The sequence below is a fragment of the Rhinatrema bivittatum genome, chromosome 8, assembly GCF_901001135.1.
Source record: "Rhinatrema bivittatum chromosome 8, aRhiBiv1.1, whole genome shotgun sequence".
Lineage (NCBI taxonomy): Eukaryota > Metazoa > Chordata > Amphibia > Gymnophiona > Rhinatrematidae > Rhinatrema > Rhinatrema bivittatum.
Window position 1 is genome coordinate 158,131,199 of NC_042622.1, and position 17,556 is coordinate 158,148,754.

Consider the following 17,556-nt stretch of genomic DNA (forward strand, 5'->3'; position numbering starts at 1 on the left):
CATTTAGGTTTTATACAGATGTGTCATTTTAGTATGTAACTGTTTTATTTTCTTGTATGGTGTTTTTGTAAAGAAAAATGTGTTTTATGAATGTATAATATACAAGAAAATAACTGAATAAAATATGGAAATTTTATATCCTAAATTGTTAGATGGCCATAATTAAGGGAAAGCCTTGTTTTCCGTTAATAAGACCTCATAAACGGAATCATCAAAGGTTTGGATAAATGCTCAACCGATCTGATATTACTCAGTGTGGAATATACAAAGGGGTAGATTTTAAAAGCCTTACGCACGTAGGTGGGGTTACGTGCACCGGGCCCATTTTACAAAGGCCCAGCGATGCGTGTAAAGCCCTGGGACGCATCTAAGTCCCGGGGCTTCGGGAAAGGGGCGGGGAGGAGGTGGGGCAGGGCGGGACAGGGCCATTTGCCGCTGTGTCAGAGAATCGTGTGCTGGCTAGGCAGGCACAGCAGGTTAAATAATTGTTTGGGGGGTGGGGGGATTAGGACAGGGCTAGGGGGCGGGTTGGTTAGGGTAGGGGGTTGGGAAGTTCCTTCCCAGGCTGCTCCAAAATCAGAGCAGCCTGAGAGGGAACTGGGGAAGGCTGCGGGCATCGGCGCGTGCAGGGTGCACAATTGTGCACCCCTTGCGCGCGCCGACCCTCAATTTTATAACATGCTTGCACCTGCGCATGCATGTTATAAAATCAGGCGTCCATGTGCGCGTGCTGGCTAGCGTGCGCACAAGGACACCTGCGCGAAACTTTAAAAAATCTACCCCTAAATCTAACATTATAGAAACCAATAGCAAAATTGAGCATTTTTTCACACATATTAAGGAAACTTATTCCTTGGAGCATCTTGACAGAATAATTAGTAATCATAAGAAAATTCTTGACGACTTTAGATTTTTTTTTAAACAGCTTAAAATAAAGAAACTCAAAAGAGATGAACATGACTTTAGCACCAACAGTGTCTATCGATGGCTTCATAAGGATAACCAATGTCAGAAATCAACTAGACACGTAACCTTTGAAGATTCTGTTTATGAGGTCTTATAAATGGCAAACAAGGCTTTCCCTTATATATGGCTATTTTACAATTTAGGATATAAAATTGCCATATTTTATTCAGTTATTTTCTCTTTGTATGTTAGGTAGTAGTGCAACAATATTGACATAGCAGTGATTCTTGAATAAAGTTGCCTCCAGCTCTGGAAACTATCAGAATTTCGGTCTGAACTGAGTGTTTTCCGTAGGTAAGACATACCAGAACTGTTAGTAGCAGAGAGGAAGCAGGATGGTGCAAGGCTGCCTTACCGACGAGTCTTCTCTTTATAGAGTTTTCTGGTCTCAGAGGGTACTGACGGATATAATGATCTTGTGTAGCACAGTAGAGACAAAGATTTTGTGGTCTTCACCTTTGTTTCTCATCAAGCAAAAGTCAGGTATTACCCAACTGCATGGATTTTCGAAGGTAGCCATCTTTGGTGGTTCCAGGATGGGTTGCAAAAGTTTCGGAGGTCTTGGAACAACGAGTGAGGTCTGCTGAGAGTTCTTCTTTTCATGAGCCTGTTCTGGAATCTAAAATCAATATGAATAGACAAGGCAAGGAGTGCTTGGAGGGATGGAGAAAGGTCCTGGGCTGTAAGTTCATCTTTTATTCTCTCAGATAATCCCTGCCAAAAAATGGCAGTTTGGCTTTCTTCATCCCAACTGAGTTCGGAAGCTGAGGTTCAGAATTCTACTGCATATTCACCAGCAGAACAATTGCCCTGATGAATATGAAGGAGCTCTGTGGCAGTGGACATGACACGCCCAGGTTGATCAAAGATCAGATAAAATTTGTGAATGAAATTTCCCAAATTCCTGAGAAGCAAATCATCTTGTTCGAACAAGGGAGGGGCCCAAGCAAGAGCTGGAACATTCAACAGGGACAGTATATATGTGATTTTGACACAGTCAAAGAAAAATGAGCCGGCTGTAATTCAAATTATATCTTGCACATGTTAAGGAATCCTCTGCGTGCTTTAGGATCACCCCCATACCTTGGAGATGCAGTAGTTGAATCATGGACTCACTAGACTGGATAGGTGCTGGTGCAGGGTTTGCCAGAACTAGAACTGAGACTGAAGCTGGATGTTGAATATTACATCTAAATGCTGTGACAAGATCTGTAATGAGTCTTTTACTTGATCGAGTTGCTGCTGGGCCTGTTGCATGAACTGGTGCAGGAGACCAATCAATTCTGTTTTTTAATCCTGCATCTGGGCGATCAAGGCAGAGATGGCCCCTTGCGGGGATGCATTCACCAAGTTCATGGCCTCAGAAACCCTAAGGTACTGCGTATGTATGAACCCCTCTTGCCATGACACAGCCTCATAGGTAGAGTCCTGAGACCCACGCCAATGGCAAGTGAGCAAGTTTTGATATGGGCCAGACTATGACTGAGTCCAAAAGTCTATACAAAGACCAGGCTTGCAGCTGAAGCCAGGCAAGAACAAGGCTGAGGGCTTGCAGCAAGACTGATGGCTTGCGACAAGGCTGATGGCTTGAAATAAGGCTGTGGACTGAAGCGGAGCCACAGGCGAAGAATGAAGCATTGCTGAAGGCTAAGCAGGCAGAAGCTGAAAACAAGAACCAGGCTAGAGCTGAAGACAGGAACCAGGTTGGTGTCAAAGGCAGGAACCAGGCTGGAGGGCTTGAGCAAGACAGAAGACTGGAACCAGGAGGAGCAGGAACCAGGAAACCTTCTTGCTGACGCAACAAATCCAAGTCCATGCAGGCTAAGTAATCTTAAGCGTGTGACATCATCATCGGGGCAGGTACCTGACTCTCTTGCCAATGTGTGCTGAATCGTGTACAGTGATGTGCATGTGTGCTCTAAGCAAATCTTCACTGGGTCCTAGTATCACACGTGTCCAATGGTGGCTCCCTGCCACACAGTGAATGGAATGTCCGCCACCATGGAGTCTGGGACGGCAGCAGGATTCTGAAACTGTATCTCTCCCTTGAGCTTTTGCAGCCTAAATGCATTATTCTACATTTATTTTTAGCATTAAACCTTAGATGCCAGACCCTAGACCATTCCTCAAGCATTGCCAAATCCCTTCTCATGCTTTCTACACCTTCCTGGCTGTCTACCTTATTGCAGATTTTGGAATCATCTGCAAAAAGACAAATTTTTCCTAATAATCTTTCTCCAATATCTCCCAAGTTTGATCCCTGCAGCATACCACTAGTAACATCCCTCTCCTCAGAGTTAATTTCATTTCCCATTATCTTTTGTTGCCTCCTACTCAATCAGTTTCTAACCCAGTTAGCCACTTTAGGCCCATATCAAGGGTGCTCAATTTATATATAAGTCACCTATGCGAAACTGCGTCAAAGGCCTTAATGAAATTCAAGTACACTACATCTACATCCTGTTCCAGCTCTCTGGTCACCCAATCAAAGAAATTAATCAGATTTGTTTGACAAGACCTACTTCTAGTAAAACCATGCTGCCTCAGATCTTGTAATCTATTGGATTAGAGAAACTGTACTATCCTTTGTTTTAGTAGTGATGCTATTTTCACCATAGAGGTCAGATTAACTGGCCTGTAGTTCACAGGCTCCTACCTTACTTCCATTAATAATCTTTCTCCATTTGGAAAACTGACATTTAGTCCTACTGTCTGTTTCCTGTTTTTTAACTAGTTACCAATCCACAATAGGTCACTGCCTCCTATCCCATGTAATTTCCTGAGTCTCTTATGAGGGACTTTGTGAAATGCCTTCTGAAAATCCAATTATACTATATCAACTGGCTCGCCTTTATCTACGTTTATTTACACCTTCAAAAGCATTTAAAGATTGGTACGGCAAAACTTCCCTTTGCTAAAATCATGTTGCCTCTTCCCTATTAAACCACATCTATATGGTCAGTGACTTTTTTTTTTTTTTTTTAAAGAATTGTTTCTACCATTTTTCCCAGCACTGATATCAGGCTTACTGGTCTATAGTTTTCCAGAACATAAGAACATGCCATACTGAGTCAGACCAAGGGTCTATCAAGCCCAGCATCCTGTTTCCAACAGTGGCCAATCTAGGCCACAAGAACCTGGCAAGCACCCAAAAACTAAGTCTATTCCATGTTACCGTTGCTAGTAATAGCGGTGGTTATTATCTAAGTCAACTTAACCCTAGAGCGTTTTAAAAAAAAATTGGCATCACATTGGCTACACTTCTGGCTGTTTTAAATGATATGTTACAGATTATTAACAACAGGTTTGCACTGAACAGATATAGTAGTTTATTGGAATCTGTGGAATATAACAATGCATAAATAAATACATTTCATGTTTGATTTCTTTTAGGACTCTGGGATTGGTGCCATCCAGTGCTGGTGATTTGTTACTCTTTAGTTTGTCAGTTTGCTCTATTATATTGTCACAGATATTTGTCACAGATATTGTTTTAGTTGCTCAGAACATCACCATTAAAGAATGTTTTAGGTGTGAATATGTTCCTAACATCCAACTCAATAAAGATAGAGGCAAATAATTCATTCAGTTTACCTGCTATTTCCTTATACTCCAAGGGGTAGATTTTAAAAGAAGCGCGATCAGCCTACTTTTGCTTGCGCATCAGACTCAAGCAAAAGTACGCTGGATTTTAGTAGATACGCGCGGAGCCGCGCGTATCCACTAAAATCCTGGATCGGCGCGCGCAAGGCTATCGATTTTGTATAGCCTGCGCGCGCCGAGCCGCGCTGCCTCCCCCCGTTCCCTCCAAGGCCGCTCCGAAATCGGAGCGGCCTCGGAGGGAACTTTCCTTTGCCCTCCCCTCACCTTACCCTCCCTTCCCCTACCTAACCCACCCACCCGGCCCTGTCTACACCCCCCCCTTACCTTTGTCGGGGGATTTACGCCTCCCGGAGGGAGACGTAAATCCCCGCGCGCCAGCGGGCCTGCTGCGCGCCGGGCCGCGACCTGGGGGCGGGTACGGAGGGCGCGGCCACGCCCCCGGGCCGTAGCCACGCCCCCGTACCCGCCCCCAAAACGCTGCCAACACGCCCCCGGAACGCCGCGATGACCGGGCCCGCCCCCCGACACGCCCCCGACACGCCCCCCTCCGAGAACCCCGGGACTTACGCGAGTCCCGGGGCTCTGCGCGCGCCGGGAGGCCTATGTAAAATAGGCTTCCCGGCGCGCAGGGCCCTGCTCGCCTAAATCCGCCCGGTTTTGGGCGGATTTAGGCGAGCAGGGCTCTGAAAATCTACCCCCAAGAGCACTCCTTTAATCCTTCACTCATCTAGTGGTCCAACTGACTCCTTCATAAGCTTGTTGCTTTGAATGTACTTGATGAAGTTTTTATTATTAGTTTTGACTCACTGGCAAGCTTCATCTCAAATTCTCTCTTTGCCTGTCTTACTTCTATTTTACATTTAACTTGCCAGTGCTTATGCTCTTGTCTATTCTCATTTGGGTATGCTTTCCATTTTTTGAATAATGACGTTTTGGCTTTAACTGCCTCTTTCACCTCATCATTAAACCACATTGGAAGTCATTTGGTTTTCCTTTGATGTTTTTTAATGTATGGAAGATGGTATATTTAAAAATGACCACACCTCATACAAACTTCTAACTTTCATAACTGTTCCTTTCAGTTTTTTTTTTTAACTAATTTCCTTAGCCTATCATAGTTTCCCTTTTCAAAGTTATATGCTACTGCAATAATTTTACTTAATGTTTTCCCTCCAGTGATTATGTCAAATTTGATTACGTTATGATCACTATTGCTTATTGGCCTCACCACAGTAACTCCCTGCACCAGGTCACGTGTTCTGCTAATGACTAGATCTAAAATAGATGTCCCTCTCATTAGTTCTAGTACTTAGCTGCTAAATGAAGCAGTCATTTATGTCATCTAGAACTTAACCTCTACCATGTTCAGAAGAGACAGACTCGGTCAATACTGGGGTAATTGAAATCTCCCATTATTATTGTGCTGCCAAATGTATGTGCCTTTCTAATTTCAGCTAGCATTTCACTATCTGTTTCTTCATCTTGGCCAGGTGGACAATAGTATATACCTACTGCTATACTCTTACCCAACATATATGGAATTTCTATCGATAAGGATTCCGCAGTGCTTGCTTATTGTTTCCTGCAGGATTTTTATGATGCTTGAATCTATGCTATCTTTTACTAGTGCTAGCCCTCCACCAGTTTCATCTGCACTGTCACTAGAGATGTGAACCGTGTCCTCGATCGTCTTAACGATCGATTTCGGCTGGGAGGGGGAGGGAATCGTATTGTTGCCGTTTGGGTGTTTAAAGTATCGTGAAAATCGTGAAAATCGTGAGCTGGCACACTAAAACCCCCTAAAACCCACCCCCGACCCTTTAAATTAAATCCCCCACCCTCCCGAACCCCCCCCAAATGCCTTAAATTACCTGGGGGTCCAGCGGCGGTCCGGAATGGCAGCGGTCCGGAACGGCCTCCTGCAATTGAATCGTGTTGTCTTCAGCCGGCGCCATTTTTCAAAATGGCGGCGCAAAATGGCGGCGGCCATAGACCAACACGATTCGACTGCAGGAGGTCGTTCCGGACCCCCGCTGGACTTTTGGCAAGTCTTGTGGGGGTCAGGAGGCCCCCCCAAGCTGGCCAAAAGTCCCTGGGGGTCCAGCGGGGGTCCGGAAAACGATCTCCTGCCGCGAATCGTTTTCCGTACGGAAAATGACGCCGGCAGGAGATCGACTGCAGGAGGTCGTTCAGCGGCGGTCCGGAACCCCGCTGGACCCCCAGGGACTTTTGGCCAGCTTGGGGGGGCCTCCTGACCCCCACAAGACTTGCCAAAAGTCCAGCGGGGGTCCGGAATGACCTCCTGCAGTCGAATCGTGTTGGTCTATGGCCGCCGCCATTTTGCGCCGCCATTTTGAAAAATGGCGCCGGCTGAAGACAACACGATTCAATTGCAGGAGGCCGTTCCGGACCGCTGCCATTCCGGACCGCCGCTGGACCCCCAGGTAATTTAAGGCATTTGGGGGGGGTTCGGGAGGGTGGGGGATTTAATTTAAAGGGTCGGGGGTGGGTTTTAGGGGGTTTTAGTGTGCCGGTTTTCCTGCCCTCCCCCTTCCCCCGATTTACGATTTTTTGACGATAAATCGGGGGAATTGGTATTGTATCGTGGCCCTAATGATTTTTGACGATTTAAAATATATCGGACGATATTTTAAATCGTCAAAAAACGATTCACATCCCTAACTGTCACATCGATATATTTTATACCCTGGTAACATAGTATTCCCATTGGTTTTCTTCCTTCCACCATGTCTTTGAAATGCCTCTGAATAATGTCTATATTCTGTATAATGCCATACATTCTGATTATAAAATACATGGAGGCCTTGCCTCCTTGCAACTTTGGACCCTATATGCAGAGGTGGAAAAATATCTTGAAAACTTGGGTGCAAGCCAAAACCTTTTAGGAGCCAGAGAAATTTCCTTGACTTTTCTTGCTCTTTTTGGTTTATTTTTGGGGATATAATCTTATCTTGACAACTGGATCCTGCTGCTGGGCCCTCTAATTTTCATTTTTAAATTGCACTAGCATTTGGTTATTTGTGTGCTTCGTTTCTAGTTCAGCTAGTTATATTTCTAGTTTGTGCATGTCGTCTTCCCTTTCGGCCACCACATGGCCTCAAGAGTAATTCAACTTTCTGTGCACTAGAGGCTCAGTGACCAATTTTTAAAAGGCTGGATGCGCAAAACATTTTCTTTCGTGCAATTTTTTTATAAGCTCAGTTTAAATATGTGTATTACGAACTAGTGTAATGCAAATTTTATCGGGATTTCTTGTCTGTGTTATGTTTTACTGTGTGTGCAAGATTCAAGACCTTTGTGTACGCGCACAAGCGCACAGATTAGAGGAAACAGTGGCAATGGCAGACATATTTGGGGAAGGTCTCCTGTGTGCCAGAGGTGCCCTACAACAGCAGCATAAAAGTGTCTCACAGCTTTCTTATGATTTGAAACATGTAACCCCCTACTTTAAACAATTCCCCTCCCACACACAGAGACACAAAATGAGTCTATTACCAGATTAGAAACCAGAACTCACCTTCTCTTCATCTCCATCAATGCTCAGGAGATCAGTTTCTCTGAAGTTGGCACAGAATGTTGCTGCTTCTAGCCATGTTGCCTGTTTCTCAGGCTCAATATAGTAACAGTGTTCTTTCCAAAGCAACCAAGCCTTGCTCGGGCAGAGACTGCTAATTAGAGCTAAAATCCAAAACATCAATAAAGCATTTGACTTGCTGCCTACAGGAAAATGGGAACTTGAAAATTAGAGCACTACTGTTAAAGGTGGAAAGGAATCTGAGAAGAGGGTAAAGGGGGACGGATAACAGAGGGAAGTACTTGATTGTACTGTGTAAATACCAGAACAGTGTCAGAGGTATAGCTCTAATATATCTCACAGCAGACAGCAGTCTATATTGTAAGGGGCAATGTTCAAAATATTTTACATAGGTAAACATGTTTACGTTTCTAAAAATGCACTTTGAAATTAGCTCTTTTCCTCACCCCCAGTGCAGGTAAAAGAACATTTACCATTTCATAGCATGTGTGTTCATTACATGAAAAAAAGGGTAAAGTTAGATAGGGAAAGGGAAAGTATAGGTGAATGTTCAAAGGAGTTACTCATGTAAATGTAACACACTATCGTAGCAATTTTCAAAAGCCATTTATGCATATAAATTGCATTTATGAGAGTAAATCCTATGGACAATTCAATAGCAAACTGTATTTTGTAGCAATTTTCAAAAGCCCACTTACACACCAACGTAAAAGGGCATTTACATGTGTAAAACCCATTCTTAAGTGCGTAAATACTTTTGAAAATTAGGCCCATTGATGAAAACTTCACAGATTCAAAAGCACCTACATTGTATGAGCTGGGAGAATTTTCACAGGTAAATTTCATAATTACGCGAGCCGACCCATGCCAAGATCCCCTGCCGCATAACTTTACTTCTACTATGGATGGAGTGCAAGTAAAATAAATAAATATGAGCCATTTCGAGGGCTGAGAAGAGTCTGGGGTAACTGGGGGGGAGGGGGGTATAGGCTATCAAACCAGAGAGGTTTGGAGGTCCTAGTTGGCAATTGGAAGAACTGGGGAGGAACTGGAAAAACAGGTAACAGTGTGGGCATGCATCCCTTTTAAAATTTCCCTACTCATGCTGTAGAATCGGCTTTTGTGTGCACAGACACAAGTCCACTTAAAACTGAGCACACCTGTGCCCACAGCCAGGCTATTTTATAACTTGTATGCATTTACACGTGTATGTTATAAAATAGCCACATCCCTGGGCGCGGGCCGACACTCATGCGCACATGTGTGCTCACGTGCCGATTTTAAAATTCACCTTTAAGGGAAGTCAGTTTTCAGACAGCTAGTTTATGTGCGTAAAGAACTTTTCAAATTGTCTTAATCCCTTCTATTTACATCTTTCTATTGATTGCTCGAAGTGCATTATACAATCATAATAAAAAACAGTAAAATAAATTAAATAAAATGATATCCCTTTATTTGAGCTTTCGATATTTCTGATGAGAGAGAATGAAATAAGGGCCAGACTAATTTACAACTTTCACACGCTAATTACAAGTTTAAATCCAGGAACGCCCATGCCCGCCCAGACCACGTCCATACCCCACCTCTTTTTTTGAACTTTTCATTTGTGTGCGCAATGGCAACTACGTGTGTATCTGGGCGGCGTTTAAAATCCACTTGGCATATTCTAGCTCGGCATATTCATACATCCCCTAATTTCGGCATGCGTTGGGCTTTAAAAATTCACCTTTAAGATTGTACTAATAACTAAGGGTTTGTATTTTGTAGTCCGAAGAGGGTAAAATGCAATGCATGAGCTGACTTTCAGTTCGGCTTGTTGTAACTGAAATGAAGAATCAATGAATCTGAAAATATCTGAAAATTTGCAGATATATTTGGTTCAGCACTATTTGCCTGGAAAAGAAAAAGAAAAAAAATCCCCTCCCCTGCAGCCCCTTACCCCTTCCATTGGGAAGAAATACATGAGCATGAGTGATCCACAGTAATTCCTGCCCCCTGGCACTGGCTAAAAATGGCACCAGCCGGCTCTGAGACCAGCCAAGTTGTTTTATGGCCATAGTGCTTTAGCACTGTGAAATAACTTTTAGCCCCATAACTTTAAACCTAACTGGCCAGCTTTTGAATATAGCCAGTTAGGTGTAGAGCAGGGCTTCCCAAACCTGTCCTGGAGACCCCACAGCCAGTCGGGTTTTCAGGAAATCCACAATGAATATGCATGAAATAAATGTGCATATACTGAGTCTCCATGGTATGCAAATGTATCTCATGCATATTCATTGTGGATTTCCTGAAAACCCGACTGGCTGTGGGGTCCCCAGGACAGGTTTGGGAAGCCCTGCTCTAGACCTAACTGGCTATATTCAAAAGCTGGCCAGTTAGGTTTAAAGTTATGGGGCTAAAAGTTATTTCACAGTTCCAGTCGGGTTTTCAGGAAATCCACAATGAATATGCATGAGATACATTTGCATACCATGGAGACCTCAGTATATGCACATTTATCTCATGCATATTCATTGTGGATATCCTGAAAACCCGACTGGCTGTGGGGTCCCCAGGACAGGTTTGGGAAGCCCTGGTCTAGAGTTATCCAGCCTTCTTCAAAAGATATCTGTTAAGTAGCACTATTTTCTAAAAACAAAACAAAACAAAAAACCCTCAGTCAAGGGTCTCCCAACCCAATTCCCTGTTGCCTCCATAAATCAAACCCCCTGCTGGCTAGGACCCCCCAAAACCACTTTACATTAAAAAATAAACCAGTTATTATGCCTGCTCTCTAGCCTCCCCCCCCGCTAAATACAAAAATAAAATAGTGCCTCCTCGCCACCATCACCCTCCTCCTGAAGCTCTCCCACCCACCCAGTACCCAAATTGTCACCTCCTTTTGAAATCTGGGATCGCAGTAAACTGTGATCCCGGTGCTTCCAGCATTACCCCTAGTAATCACCCGGGAACATACCCCATCAGTGAAAATGTTCAACGCTGGGCTGGACAAGTAGCACAGTATTCCAAAACTTGCCTTTTAGGCAGATAACTTGTGAGTTATCCATCTAAGTGGCTTTGAATATTGACCTTTTGATGTTTATTTTGGTTTGGCAAACACCTCAAAGAAAAAAAAAACCAAAATGGAAAAAAAGACTGAAACAAAATGCTTTTTCTTCTGGACATTCCTAGAAATAATCTAGCAGACAAGAAAAAATATTTTCATTGACACTGACTGACCAAAGATGCATTCTAACAGCTTGGCAGATTTAGATATACAGGTCTCTCTCCCCTGGCAGACTCCTTGAAGAGAATTACAGATCAAATCTTTATGGCACACTTTGCAACGTTCCTGGCACAAGCGACCATGAAACCCCAGAGAGCAGGCTGGAAAAAAAAAAAAAAGAATGGAGACAAATGAAATAGTGAGTCTCTTAATATGGAAATAATTCTCCACCAGTTGTACTAAGGAGTTTTTCACATTTTGCATGAGGTTTTGGGAATAATATTGGCTACTTCTGAATCTCTGCACTTTACTTAATTTACTGCATTTTAGAGTAATTTTCAAAGAAGTTTTAGGCATGCAAGTGGCTGTTTGAAAATAGTCCAGACCAGGTTGTATAAAATTATTTTTTAATCCTATTAAACATGTACTTTTATTTGTACTAGTGGTAAGCATTCTGGGGAGTGAAGCTGGAGTGGGGATAAGACTTACATGCATATTTTGTATTTTCAAAAGCATGCACATAAATTTACACTCAGAAGTTACACCCCTCTTGGAGCAAGTGCAACTTTCTGTGTACAAAAGTATGTGTGTTCCCATCCAATTAGGCAAGGAGTTTTTAAGTGAACTTATGCGCATAATTTTGCTTTGAAAAATTAAAACATTCATGCAGACTTTACTATGTGAACTGTTTGAAAATGACCCTCTTATAGAATATTTGTTAGCTGCAAACGTGAGAAAAAGCAAGTTTGCTTGCCATAAACGATGTTTTCCATAGATAGCAGGATGAATTAGTCATGCTGTCTGAGACATCCTCTGGTGGCCCTGAGGCAGAGCTTCTCTTCACGATCACAGAGCTTTGCTCTGTGTGGCTGCGCACATCTTCTCATGCGCTTGAATGCCATTTTCTCCTCAGTCTGTATCATAGCGAAACCATCCCAAAGTGGATGCTTCAGAGACTGTCCGGGGAGGCGGGTGGGTCAGCATGGCTAATTCATCCTGCTATCTATGGAAAACACTGTTTACAGTAAGCAAACTTTCTCTTTTCCCATGGACAGCAGGGCTGAATTAGCCATGCTGTCTGGGAGACACCAGCCACAGGGTTGAATCTCAACCGCTGACGGAGTCAAAGCGTCCCCTTCTATTATTGCTTCTGACTGCTGTGAGTCCAACCCGTCCTACCACGTACAGCCATGTAAGATCATCACCATGTTGAATGGCCCAGAACTGCCCACCCCAATGCTGCATCCGAGGATGCTTGCTGGTCTAGACAGTAATGAGATGTGAATGTATGTAGTGAAGACCAAGTGGCTGCTTTGCAAATCTCCAACAATGGTACCATGCGAAGATGCACAATCAAGGTAGCCACCCGCTCGGACATGATGCGCCTTGACCTTGTCAGGGAGTTGTGCCAAGTGCTTAGAATAGCAGAACTGAATACATTATGATATCCAATTCAAAAGGGTTCTCTTTGCTACTGGAAGACCAGGAGCATTAGGATTGAAAGAAACAAAGAGCTGCAAAGTCCTGTTTTCAGCAAGCAGTCTAGCATATGCAGAAGTCATTCTCTATCATTGCTGTGCGGTTTTGGGGAAAATGTTGGTAATGTAATAGTCTGGTTCAAGTGGAACGCTGAAACTACCATGGGCAGGAAGGAAGGGTGAGTCTGAAGGGTCGCCTTGTCATGGCAGAACAGTTGACAAGGAGGGTAGTGAAGCAAAGCTTACAACTCACTGACTTGCCTAGCGAAGTTAGGGCGACCAGGAAAACCACCTTCTAGGTCAAATTTTCATGTGTTAGCTGTCCATTGGTTTGAAAGAAGGAAGCATGAGCTGTTCCAGTACCGGGTTCAGATCCCAGGGAACTGAAAGCTTGGCTACTGAAGGTCTGAGACGCAACAGTCCTTCATGAAGCAAGAGAGCAATGGGTGGTTTGAGACTGGGAGGCTGTTGGGTGGGTAATGATAGACTGCTGTAGCGCTGATATGAATCTGCATTGAAGCTGTTGCCAACCCTGACTGGTACAGTGTGTGTAGTAATTCAGAAGGGTCTCTGGTGAACAGGAAAATGGGTCTACCTGTTGGATCTGGCACCAAGTTGATTAACTGCACCATTTGAACTGATAGTTTTTCCGGGTGGAACACTTGTGAGAGGATATCAGGACATTTTGTATGTCGGACACACCAAGATGACCCAGTACCATCCTTTCAACCTCCAGGCTGTGAGATGAAGCGAGGAGTGCATGGGATGCAGCAGCTCCTCCCATCTTGTGATAACAGATCCGCTCCCTTCCCCAATGGAATAGGAAGAGCTATTGACTGTCGCATCAGAGAGGCATATCAGGGTTGTCTTGGCCACACCGGGGCTATGAGGATTAGGTTGGCTACATCCGCAATGCATTTCTGTATGGTACAAGACAGGAGCGGAAATGGAGGATAAGCATAGAGAAGGCTCCTGTCCATGGGATTAGGAAGACATCCTGTGCAAATCGTTCTGGACTTGGAAACATAGAACAAAATCTGCAAACTTTCCTGTCACAAAGAAGTCCATGGTCGTGGTCCCCCAATGGGTGAAGATAGTGTCCGCTACTTTCTGGTTCAGCGACCATTTGTGTGGAAGGAATATTCTGCTGAGATGGTCTGCTTTGGAGTTTGCTATTCTGGGAAGATAGGTGGCCTGCAACAAGACTGCTTGTTTCTCTGCCCATTCCAGAATTTGAATTGCCTCCCTGCACAACATCCAGGAACCAGGCCATCCTTCCTTGTTTATGTAGAAATGGCCACCTGGTTGTCCGTGTGCACCATGACGTTTTTTTCCCCAAACTTGGTCAACAAAGGTGAGAAGAGCATTTTGAATCTCTCGCAGCTCCAATAGGTTTATCTGCTGAGCGTGCTCTCTGGCTGACCACAAGGCCTGCATTTCTAGGTGGTTAAGATGGGCCCACAAAACAAAAAGGTAGGCAATCTATAAAAGCCGTGATGAAGTAAAAAAGAAATAGATGCATGATATCCGTCAATTAAAATTTATTTCAAAGGAGACAATAAAACACTTTAAAAAGCACGACTCAGGCCGAGTTTCACTCCTGTTTTGGAGCTGCTTCAGGGGCTGAAACATGCAAACAGTTTAAATTAACACAAATATAAACACTAATACAACGCATGTCACCATGATATGCGTTTCACATGATTTACTCTTTGTATATATATGTTTATTTATTTATATGTGTTTTATCAGTGTTTATATTTGTGTTAATTTAAACTGTTGAAGCAGCTCCAAAACAGGAGTGAAACTCGGCCTGAGTCGTGCTTTTTAAAGTGTTTTAATGTCTCCTTTGAAATAAATTTTAATTGACGGATGTCAGGAATCTAGGTGGTTAAGATGGACTCCCCATGCACTGTTGTAGGCATCCATGGTGAGAATTAGCTTGTGCGCCAGGTCTAGAACAGGGCACTCTCTGTAAGCATTGCTGAGGCCAGCTACCAGGCCATGTCCTTCTTCATGGCTTGGGTGAGGAGTACTATATCTGACAATGGTTGAAGAAATTGTGTCCACTGGGCCTTCAGGCCCCATTGCAGATGACGCATGTGCAAGCAGGTATGAGGCACCATGTATATTGATGTTGCCACGTGCCTCAGAAGGTTTAGGATCTGGTGAGCCGAGGGGGTGTGCACAGGCCTGCAATTGCCATGCCAGAGCATGGAGGGTCCCAGCCCTATCTTTGGGCAGGAAAGCTTTCCCTTTTATCGTGTCTATCCTTGTTCCTATGAACTGTAGGACTTGAGTCAGCTGGAGGCTGGATATCTCGTAGTTGATTACGAATCCCAGCACCCGCAAGCAATCAATCGTGTCCTGCAAATGTAACCTGAGAGTTGCTTTGTCTGAGGTCACCAGCAGCCAATCATCCAGGTAGGGGAATAGTTGAACCCCCTTTCGTCGGAGATGGCCTTCTACCACCGCTAGACACTTGGTGAAGACTCTCGGGGCAGAGGAGAAACCAAAGGGAAGCACTTTGTGTCGGCAGCACTGTCTATTGGACTGGAAGCACAGATACCGCCAGGAGGAGCAGTGTATCAGGATGTGGGAATAGGCTTCTTTGAGGTCCAGCGAACACATTCAATTGTTGGGTTGTAGAAAGGGAAGAATCAACTTTAGGGATGTAATTTTGAACTTCTCTCTGCAAAGACATTTGTTGAGAGCCCTTAAGTCTAAGATTGGGTGGAGGCCACCTGATTTTTTGGGAATGATGACGTATGGGGAATAGAACCTCTTATTCCGTTGGTATGACGGTACAACATGTATGGCCTGCTGGGCAAGCAGGAAGTTCAATTCTGTGTGCAGGAGTTGCCCTTGCTGTTGATTTTGCTGATAATCTTCGAGACGGGGAAGTGGTGGAGTCTGCTTGAAGTTGAGGTGGTAGCCCCTGCGAACTATGTTAAGTACCCAGCAGTCAGATGTTATTGCAGACCATGAACTGAAGAACTGTGCTACTCTGCCCCCCACCAGGCCCAGAGGAGGTGGCCCCGCCATTCTTAAAAACCTTGCGGTGGTTTCTGGGTGGGGTCTGACTGCTGCCACTGCTGGCACTGGCCTCTGGGTCTGCCCCTCTGCTGAGGCTTCTGAATCTGCTGTTGAGGTTGTGGGAACGTAGGTGCCTTGTATAGTAGCGTAAGACCGGTGTTGGTGTCTTTGGAAGCTGGTCTTATGGTAGGTTGGATAATATCTCCGGGATGCCGAAGACTGTTCTGATGGGGAGGCCAAGGACAACACCAGGCCAAGGACAACACCAGGCCCAGAGGAGCTGTTCCATTACTTGCAAGACTGGCTCATGCAACTTGTCTCCAAAGAGGTTGTCCCCCCAAACTTCTCATGCACATCTTCACATATGGCGCTGGCCCTTAGCCAGGTCAGCTGATGAGCTGCTATGGCGAATGCTGATGTGCGTGATAACATTTCAAATGACTCATAGATGGTGCACAGAAGGTGGCACAGCCTTTTTTCCATATCCAGAATCTGGTGGGGTAGTTCAGTGCTGGAGGAGCCCTCCTCAAATAGAGGCTTGATGGACTGTAGGTACTCATAAAGATACTGCACATAATATAGAACTGGTGTTGCTGTATCATTGATTTCAGCATGACAGATTGGAAGGACCACATTCTGAAGTCGTCAAAATAACTATTATCCTTGCCCAGAGGCATATTAGAGTGGAGTCTGGTCTTTTTCGCCTTCTTCATGGCCGATTCCACTATGATGGAGGCAGGAGAGAGCTGTACTGCACTGTAATATGGCGATTTCCTCATCCTAAATTTTAGATCCGTCTTTCTGGAAGTGGCCAGACATGAGAAATGGGACTCCCAGTTTTCTCCAGGACCACATCCAGTACCCTGTGGGAAGGTAGTGCTGTCAGTTCAGCAGGCCCTTCAAAATATTTTAGTATGCCCAGGACTTCTGCCCTAGTTTCCACATTGAGACGCATCCCCACTTTTTCTATGAACTTCGAGTAGGAGAGATCTTCCAGTGGAGAGGAGGGCGGTCCACCTTCGGCCTGGGGGAAGAGTGGGAGAAGAAACGCTCTGACAGGGAGGACATAGAAGCAGTATCCTCCTTCCTTGAGGCATGTGATCTTCTGGGCTCACTGGCTCTGGACCGGTGGCAACATGCGACCACAGTAGCTGTAGCAAGGTTAATGGGGAGCCCATGGCAATCAAAGTATGGGGGTTGACCATATCCTAAGGATACACAGTGAGTGCTATATTGAAGGCTGGCTAGGCAGAGAATTCACAGTGGGTATTCCTGCTACTATGTTGCATGGGTGAGTGAGACTATAAATGAGTTGCTTGTCAAGTCATCAGCTTTGACGGACAGGATTGGCCTGCTCACCACCACAAAAGTTGTGCTACATCTTAAATAAGTGTGTCCTGCTCTTGCTGCAAATCAGAACATCATCGCACCACAGAGATCTTTCACCCGATAAGCAAAGATCGAAGTTGAGGAGCATCAGAGGGGTGAGGCTTCAATGGCTCTGTGTCCCCAATGAACAAATATAGCATTCAGGATCATCAAAGGGGGCGAGGCTTCAATGGCTCGACATCACAATGGCAGCATACTGCATTAAAACTACCTGTGTACGTACCTTGGTACAAATGGTTTTGAACTACTTCACTAAATGATTATGTCTAATGATTTATTGTAACCTTCGGTCCCACCATTCCATCATCAGGAAGATGCCTTCA

General features: G+C 44.6%; 1 protein-coding gene across 1 annotated transcript in view; it reads right to left on the minus strand.

Annotated features, from left to right (window-relative positions):
* Positions 1 to 17,556, minus strand: part of LOC115097583 — a 112,296-nt gene that overhangs the window by 12,463 nt on the left and 82,277 nt on the right. The window contains exons 10-11 of the mRNA XM_029613520.1: positions 11,345 to 11,491; positions 8,108 to 8,307 (exon numbers count right to left, since the gene is read on the minus strand). Coding sequence (XP_029469380.1) covers positions 8,108 to 8,307; positions 11,345 to 11,491 — 347 coding nt within the window. The remainder of the gene's footprint in view (positions 1 to 8,107; positions 8,308 to 11,344; positions 11,492 to 17,556) is intronic.